At 43.4% G+C, this 9,516-nt stretch overlaps 1 protein-coding gene across 4 annotated transcripts in view; it reads left to right on the forward strand.

The window, feature by feature from the left end:
* IL12RB2 (interleukin 12 receptor subunit beta 2) overlaps positions 1–9,232 on the forward strand; it is an 82,865-nt gene extending 73,633 nt beyond the window's left edge. For all 4 annotated transcript variants that reach the window (XM_069594320.1, XM_069594341.1, XM_069594330.1 and 1 more), the window contains 3 exons: positions 625–715; positions 3,419–3,518; positions 8,228–9,232. In XM_069594320.1, coding sequence (XP_069450421.1) covers positions 625–715; positions 3,419–3,518; positions 8,228–8,767 — 731 coding nt within the window. In that variant the 3' untranslated portion in view covers positions 8,768–9,232. The remainder of the gene's footprint in view (positions 1–624; positions 716–3,418; positions 3,519–8,227) is intronic.
* Positions 9,233–9,516: the final 284 nt, after the last annotated feature.

A 9,516-nucleotide genomic window follows, 5' to 3' on the forward strand; every position in this document is an offset into this window, starting at 1 on the left:
AATGGGCAAAAGTGAGTCAGCCTTGTTCCTGAGTCCAGCTACACAGGTGCTGTAAAGCCCAGGGAGTTCACACAACTGTCAGTATTTATTTATTTACTTATTTACTTAGCTATGCTGGGTCCTAATTGCAGTATGCAAGATCTTTAGTTGTGGCATGTGAACTCTTAGTTGCAGTATGTGGGGTCTAGTACCCTGACCAGTGATCAAACCCGGGCCCCCTGCATTGGAAGCACAGAGTCTCCAAGCCACTGGACCACTGGGGGGATCCCACAGTCAGTATTTAGAAATGTTCATTGAGGACATTTCTAAACTCATTCTAAACTCAGTCACAGGGTTTGCTCACTTTTTGCTGCTGCTGCTGCTAAGTTGCTTCAGTCGTGTCTGACTCTATGCGACCCCATAGACAGCAGCCCACCAGGCTTCCCCGTCCCTGGGATTCTCCAGGCAAGAACACTGGAGTGGGTTGCCATTTCCTTTTCCAATGCGTGAAAGTGAAGTCATTCAGTCGTGTCCGACTCTTAGCGACCCCATGGACTGCAGCCCACCAGGCTCCTCCGTCCATGGGATTCTCCAGGCAAGAGTGCTGGAGTGGGGTGCCATTGCCTTCTCCACTTTTTGCTGCAGGTAAAGCCAATTGGAGCGCATTTGTGGCACCAAGTATATTCATGGCTGTCATCATGGTGGGCATTCTCTCAATGCGTTGCTTCCGACAAAAGTAAGTTTGTTACACCTGCCAACTTTGGTAAAAGCTGTTTGTTTGTTTTTTTCATATAATAGCTGTTGCTGCTGTGGGTCAAAAAGACGGTTTTCTCATACATTGCTGGTATCAGACTAAGTATATTCAGCTTTTTAGAGTGACAGTATATGTCTAACTTTTTATAATATTAAACCTTTCCCCCAACAATTTCTAACTAGAAATTTATTCTATCATAGGTATATACAGGTATTTTGTGGCAAATATGTTCACTGAAGTATTATTCACAAAAGGAGAACAATTTGAAGCAAACTAAATGCCTGACAACATGGAATTGTATAAATAAATCACAATATATTTTATGCCATATAGCATACTATGCATTCATTACAGATATAGAAGAAAAGTAAATCATATGAATATTTGCTATATGGCATTTTAAAAAGCAGGTTGTAAAACAAAATGTACTATCATTTTAAAAAAAAAATAGTGCATAGACACATGCACACAGACATGTAAGATGTACTAGTGAGCATTAAATTTGGTTGTATATAACTTAGAAAGCCAAAATAATATGACAGATGAGCTAAGCTTCTCACTCAGGTAAAGGAAGTCAACTCAGGTGCTGACTGGTGTAGGAGCTCCCTGGTCATCAGGGACCTAGGCTCCTTTTTCTGCTGCACTGTCCAGACACTGGCTTCTCTCCACATGGCCCTCATGAGACCCTCATGAAGTTCACCTCATGGCCCAATGGCTGCAGGAACTGTGGCCGTCAGGCCTGCATTCTACAACTCTAGGGAGAAGGGAAGCGCCCGTACCTACCTATTCAGGAGCCTTCATGTGAAGAAGTCACATGTGACACTTTTTTGACATCTCATTGACCAGAACTTGATGAGGCAAGAGATGCTTAAAACTGTGACCTTTTAGCTGGGCTCCTTGTTGTCCCAGTAAATCAGGGTCCCCTTCCAAGAAAGAGGGGAAAACGTGTACTGGATGGCAGTTAATATACTCCTCCCCAAGGATATACACTAAAATATTAATGGTGGTTATAACAGGGGGATAGAATCATAGGTGATCTTAGTTTTGTTTAACTATAGTTTCTAAAATTTCTTTAAACATGTACCATTTGGTATGAATAATTTTTTTAATGAATTAGTTATTCAATAGTTTTCTTCAAATGTTGTGTAAAGTAGAAGAGATCAAAGTAAAACCACAGTAGAAAAGTCATCTTCTACTGGCCATTGAACTTGTTTGAAAGGCTTTCCATTTATTAAAGCTCTCTCATATGTGATACATATTTCAAAGCAGAGCTCTTTTTAGGTAGACTTTGAAAAAGTTGAACTCAAAGAATCAACTAGAATCCCATGCATCCTCCTGAGGGAAATAGTATCAGTTAGGGTAGAGGCATCTGCTGGTAAAAAAAAAAGAAAAGAAAAGAAAAGAAAGAAAGAACCTCCAAATATAGTGGCTTTAATAAAATAGCTTATTTTTCTCCCATATAATTCTAAGGTGTGTCATCCCGATTGGTCATCAGCTCTGCTCCACACAGCCATTTAGGGACCCAGTTGTCTTCCATTTTATTGGCCCACAATCCTTTGGGTACTTTCCTCATCTGCATGATCTATACTAGGTCACAGGAACCTTTGCTCACATTTATTTGGGGAAAAATAACCTGGTCACATGGCCTCATCTCGTTTCAAAGGGCTAAATACATCACAGCAGCTCACTATTCTTATTAAACAAAGTTTATTAAAGCCACATCTTTAAAACTGCTTCATATTGCTCTTGAGTTTTTTTTTTACAAAGGCAAAATAGTTAAGTCATGTGCATATAAGAAACATTTTTTGGATTTTTCTTCCACATCATAAACTCATCTTAAAGTATCTTCAAAAACCCAGAGATGTGGAAAGAAATAAAAGACCCTCTGATCACCAAATACAACTACTGCTGGATATTTCCATATGGTATTTTTTTCTTGGCTTTTTTTTTTTAAGCTTGGTTATGTCCAAGCTGTTTATGCCACTTGTATCCTGTTTTAGTCTTTATTTACTTTTAGCAAAACAGTTTATTTGCCATTACAAGCTCTTTATAAACATTCTAATTTACTAAATAGTAATCTCCCCAAGGGTATTGACCATGTTCTCTTATTTGCTGTTTTATCCACGCAGCATGTGGCACTGTGCTGGTCATACATTAGGGATTCAGTCAATGTCTGTTGAATGAGCACTTGGCTGCTCAGTGATAGCTAAACATCATACTGAGGGAAAGTTCCATAGTTTATTTAGCAAACCCTAAGTGGTTGTGGCACAAGCGTTATCATCTGTCCAGACTTCATAGAAAACTAGTCCAGCCATAGGTGAGGCAACATCTTTCTCCTGCAGTATTTACATTTTATTCATTTGCATAATCTTGCACTGAAATCACTTCACTAAGAACCTGTGTGAAGAGTTGACTCATTGGAAAAGACTCTGATGCTGGAGGGATTGGGGGCAGGAGGAGAAGGGGACGACAGAGGATGAGATGGCTGGATGGCATCACGGACTCGATGGACGTGAGTCTGAGTGAACTCCGGGAGATGGTGATGGACAGGGAGGCCTGGCGTGCTGTGATTCACAGGGTCACAAAGAGTTGGACACGACTGAGCGACTGAACTGAACTGAAGAACCTGTGTTCCATGCCACTGTGTGCACCCTTAACCAGATGTCATGCTGTCTTTACCTGCAGGGTATTTGTTCTCCTTTTGGCCCTCAGACCTCAGTGGTGTAGCAAAGAAATTCCAGATCCAGCAAATAGCACTTGGGCCAAGAAATATCCTATCGTGGAGGTAAGGTGTAAAGCCGTGTTGGCCAGTCGATGGGGTTCTAAGTCTCCCCTTGTAGTTACAGGGAAACCTAGGTGCTTAGATCCTGTGAGTAAGCTGTTTATCATACCAGGTTACCGTCTGAGTTATCACCCCCATGCACAGTAATTTTCTGAAGCTTATGCGTGCATGCTCATTCAGTCATGTCCAACTTTCTGCAACTCCATGGGCTGCAGCCTGCCAGGCTCCTCTGTCCATAGGATTTTCTAGGCAGGAATGTTGGAAATTTCCTACTCTGGGGAATCTTTCCAACCCAGGGATTGAACCACATCTCCTGCATTGTCAGGTGGATTCTTTTATCATTGAGCCACCTGGGAAGCCCCTGAAGCTTATGACCAAGACTGAAAACCCAAAGCTTTCCATTCCTATCGATGCATTATGTTCCCCTCCTCACCTCAGCTTACTTCAAAAAAAGATTATAAAGCAAGTGTATTTGGTGAGCATTGGCTCATCCAAATTCAAAAGCACTGAAGCTTTTACTGTGATGCTCCCAGTCCTTTGTGAGCTCAGAACAGATAAATAGAGCCCAGACTATTTTGGTTTTGGCAGCAAGCCAGTAAGTCATTCCATTGTGCAAGGAAAAGGTTTTAAGGCAGGAGAGGTTGCTCAGCTAGCACAGGAGAGTGCTGGGAGGAGAGGACACCCAGGGACCTGCTGCCACAGTCCCAGGAGGGGAAAGCAGCTCACAGCGGGCAAGAGGTCTCTGGCCAAGGACCTTGAAGTTGAAGGCATCTGAATGCAGAGCCAGAATATGCACTGAAGGGGAATAAAGGGGGACGGGGGGCCCATGTTCTTCCCATCAGCTGGGGCCTTAGCAGCCCCCCACTCGCATGTCTTAGAGCCCAGTTCCTCCAAGACTTTTCCTCTTCAGTCACCCATGTATTCTCTCATCCACACCCTTCCTCAAGCCAAAAGACAGTGGTACCAGCTGCTCCTCAGGGAAAGAGCTGGTCCCAGCTATGTCTGCGTCAGTAGGAATTTAAGTCACCACAGTTTAATTCCTTTGAAATAAGGCCACCTCTGCCACTTACTATGTCAGTGATCCTTGAGGAGCTTGTCTGATGACATAAGCCCTAGTTTCATCCTCCATAAAATAGGAGTTGACAATACCTCTCATATATATTGTTGTGAAGACTAAATCAGATGCCATGTAAGGCAAAGATCATTCATTTTCTTCCCAGGAAGATTTATTCTTGAAGTCTTCTTTCTCTGTTGAGGAGTTTTGTCCCTGTTAAGTTACAGTAGCAAGAACAGTATAATAGTAACAATATATGTATGTATGCATGTATATTATATATATTTGAGTATTTGATATATAATTATATATTATGATATATAACATATCACACAATGTTTGTGTATAAAATATAATGTACATTCTCTATGCCAGGCACTATAAAAAAATTTTCATGTATTAACATCTAACCTGTACAACAGCTTTATGAGGTTATAATGTGATCATCCCCATTTCTCAAATAAGGAAGCTGAGGCACAGAGGATTCAGTAACTTGTCCAGTGTTAGTCGACTAGTAGGTGGATCCTCGGTTCACATATACGTAGGATGTGCTGTCTGCCATTATACTTTTAAATGTTCTAAAAGATCTTCAGCACAGGGTGAGGGAGGTGTTTCCAGCAGTCAGTGCCTCTGAGCTGAAAAGACTAACTCAAGAGGTGTTCCCACACTGGACCCTCACTTGGAGGCAATATTGTAATGACCTATGGGAATGTACTCAATAAGATGCCACTGCTAGTGTTAGAGGGGATTCAGGTGCCAGGAGTTGAATAAGCTGAGCTCTAAGGTCTCTGTCTTCCAATGCTGAGATGCCATAGTCCCATGTCCTGAAAGCCTGAAATAGCACAGTGGGGAGCAGCTCCGGGTCAGTCACAGACACCTGGCTCCCATGCTGGCGGCTTTGGTGGCATGGTCTCTATTTGCCACTGTCTGGGTATGAGGGGACACAGAGGCATACAGAGCCACTGAAGAGCCCATCAAAAGCTTAGAAGAGGTGCTGAGATAAACCAAGGGTTAGAGAAAGCAACACAGGGAAACAATAACAGAAATTGCACACACATGCCCGAAGTTCTACAGTATGAGTATTTTCATTGCAGTGTTATAAATAGAAGCCAAACATTACATAATGTAACCTGCCACCAGGGGGCCAGTGTAAACATTTGGGTATATCTGTACAGTAAGAGGTTACGAAACTACTAAAAACAAAACTGAGATCTATATGTATCTAAATCTCTAGTATAAAGGTGAAAAAAAGCAGTTTGTAGTAATTGTCTAAAGTGGATTCTCATTTGTATAAAAGGAAGGTGATTATACACACACACACACACACACTCTCTCTCTCTCTCTCTCCAACATGTGCACAGGATATTTCTGGAAGCCTAAATATGAAACTGGTAATGGTGGTTGTCTTTGGGGAGGCAGTTGAAGGCATGAAGGCCACTTAATGTTTATTACACATTCTCTTTGAACAGAAAAAAAAAAATTTACAAGACTATGTCCCTATATTTCTTTTGCAAAAAAAAAAAACAAAACAATAAATTAGAAAATTTAAAAAAAAAATTACACATGCCATCGCCTTGTGGCAGCCTCAGAACCCCACGTCACTAGACCCTTGCAAGGGGTAGAATATTTTTAAAGGGCCAAACTGCTCTTTTGGTGACAGGCTGGGGCAGACATCAGAAACAATAGTCTTTCACCTCCAACAAAATGTGCTTTGAGTTCCCAGACTTTACATTCCCCTGCAAGTGAAAGTATCAGTTGCTTAGTCAGGTCTGACCCTTTGCAACCGCATGGACTGTAGCCTGTCCATGGGATTCTCCAGGCAAGAATACTAGAATGGATTGCCATTCCCTTTTCCAGGGGATCTTCCCCACCCAGGGATTGAACCCAGGTTTCCTGCATCGCAGGCAGATTCTTTACCATCTGAGCCACCTACCATTTCTTAAAATGTGGCCAAAAAGACATGGTCTTTAAACTCGAGAGGAAAAGGCCCAAGCATAAAGGGAATACTGGGATGTTATCCATTTTGAGCTTGTAAAAGCTTAAAATAGTTCCTATGATATACCTGAGTTATTACTGGTCCAAGAGGCCTTGCCCCATGATCTTGTCAGCCAGGGGGCCTGCTTTGTAAAAGTTCTGAGGTACACCCTCTGTTGGTACTACCAGAACTGTCAAAAGGTAGAGCCTTGCCTTATGAATACAAGGTGATCCTCACTCTCTGTGATCCCTCCCTAGTGGTGCTTACAGTGTTTTGGCAGCTGCCAGCCATGTTTCAAGCCAGACCAATGTGCCAGGGCCAGATTGCTTAGCAATAGGAAAAGAGCAGGCTCTGAAAAGAAAAGTACACACCTACCCTATAGCTGCTCGGGGCCCTTTGTAGAAGTCTGCCCTGAGACGGCATTGTTATTCACTTTGGGGACACTTGCCATGCTTGAGGCAAGGGAGAGGACCTCAGTGCCCAGTATAGATCATACCATTCTCACACAGCTTGGCATCTTACAGGTAAGTGATTCAAAGGCCAGAGAGGTGTATTGCGTTTTCCCAAGCTGTAGATTCTCAGAGCTGGGATTAGTCCTCAGGGTTTGCCCTAGACAAAGGCTAGTTTTATTATCTTCCTCCTATAAAATCTGGTCCCTGCTTGCAGCTGACAGACATGTTTTGGGGAGGGGGTGGGGTTTGCCTTTTTTTTTTTTTTTAAGTAACAGTATAAAGCATCTTGTGCCAAGAATCTAACAGCTGGCTTCTTTGCTGTTGTAGGAATCCAGTGTGGGGAACAGTCACTAGGGGCTTCCTGAAAGTGGGCTTTGGAGCTCTTCTTCAGAAAAATCAAGCAGGCAGCATAAAAGAAAGTTTCAAGTATGGGGAGAGCCCAATAATGCCTATAAAAAGAAAGGTCAATAGAGTGCTTAAACTTGGACTCAGGAATCAGTAGTATGCTTGGAAAGGAGATGTAACCAACCAGATGTTGAGAAAGACAGAGCAAGAAGAGTAACAGACAAAATTAGCTATAGTGAGGAAAGGATGAAAACTTCTTCCCAATAAGTTATTCTAGAGGAGTCTTAAGAGCAGAACTGACAAGGATATTACCCTGCCAAAAACCTTTCAGCAGTTGTATCAAAGCCCGAACTCTTAAGTATCCCTTAAAAGTCCCTTCATCATGTGACCTCCTTCTCTTTCTAAAGCCTTAGTGTGCCTGTCCCAAGAAAGAACTAGCAGCTTCCAGAGTAGACCAATCCTCCTTGCCCCACCAGCTCCTTACCTAGGAAAAACTATACACCTCTCAGGATTCAGCTCTAGTATCATCCTTTTAAAGTCTTCCATGCCTCCTCCCCAGACAGCTGCAAGCTCAGCCTTTCCTCTGCACCCACTGTGCCTTCTATGCTAGAAGAAAAGCAGCTGGTACAGTTTGACTCACCAGAAACAGCCTAGCTGACGGTTGAGTGGGATAGTGACTCACTCACTGCTAGGGGCTGAGAGGAGTCCATGGCTCGCCAACAATGTTAACTGCCTCTCTTACCTCCCAAAGTTAAGGGCCCACAGTGTTCTGCCTCGAGCTGAGTAGGTAGTGCAGGCTGTGAGGCCTTTTGGAACCCTGAACAAGTTGGTTGTCAAGGCTACTTACTCATCATACCCATATGAGCCTCTTCTTTCCCTTTCTCAGGAAAAGACACAGCTGGCCTTGGATAGGCTCCTGACAGACTGGGCCACTCCTGAAGAACCTGAGCCCCTGGTTATCAATGAAGTCCTTTGTCGAGTGACACCAGTCTTCAGACCTCCCCATCACCCCAGCTGGTCAGAAAAGGGACAAGGAGTCCAAGGTCACTATACCTCTGAGGAAGACACAGAGTACAGTGCCTCGAGCCCACCACCTCCAAGGGCTCTCACAGCAGAGACAGGACAAGGCGTGGACCTATACAAGGTTCTAGGGAGCAAGGGCCCTGACTCAAAGCCAGGAAACCCAGCCAGCCCCTTGACCATCCTCCCTGTGGACTACCTTCCTACCCATGAGGGCTACTTACCCTCCAACATGAATTATCTCCCTTCACATGAGGCTCCCATAACTGATCCTCTGGAAGAACTGCCTCAGCACATCTCTCTTTCCATTTTCCCCTCAAGTTCCCTTCGCCCACTTACCTTCTCCTGTGGTGAGAAGTTGACTCTGGACCAGTTAAAGATGGGGTGTGGCTCCCTCATGCTATGAGTGGCGAAGCTTGAAGTTTGGAAAGCTGATGTACCTCCAACCGGCAAGGCATGTCCTGTCTACCCAGACACCTGCTCCAGTGGTCATTACCTCTGGGTGCTTCCTCAGATCTGGGTGCAGCTAGAGGGCAGGTAAGCCAGCTCAGGGTGAATCTCAGGAACTGAGAGTTGGCTGTAATCAAATCCAGATACCTCATCTTGCCTTCTGCAGAGCCTTAAGATTACATCCACTGCTGTGTGGACCTAGAAATTCCAATCTGGGTTCTTGCAACTTTCTTGTCTATGTTGTCCAGAAAGGAGAAGGACAATAGTAGAAACCAAAACTGTTACTAGCAATGGCAAACAGTGCAGAGGACCATTCATTCAACAACCATTTATACTTGACCTTGAATAATATGTGTTTGAGCTATATGGGTCCACCTATATGCATATGTTTTAAAATAATAAATTCTACAGTACTACATGATCCATTGTTGGGTGCTGAGCCACAGATACAGAAGGCCAACTAAAAGTTATATGCAGATTTTCAACTGCAGAGGGAAGTTGATGCCCCTAATCACCACACTGTTTAAGGGTCAACTGTATATAGAGTTGCTACTATAGACCACATCTATGTTTTGATCAGTATGTCCCATCACCCTGAGATACAAATGTTCTGCTAGGTCATATTTAACGCTTCATCCATGCCTCCTGCCATTCCAGACTAACATAGTTAGTTCTCCCAGGATTTATTTGAAAAGCTTAAGCTTC

This window comes from Ovis canadensis, chromosome 1, assembly GCF_042477335.2.
Source record: "Ovis canadensis isolate MfBH-ARS-UI-01 breed Bighorn chromosome 1, ARS-UI_OviCan_v2, whole genome shotgun sequence".
Taxonomy (NCBI): Eukaryota; Metazoa; Chordata; class Mammalia; order Artiodactyla; family Bovidae; genus Ovis; species Ovis canadensis.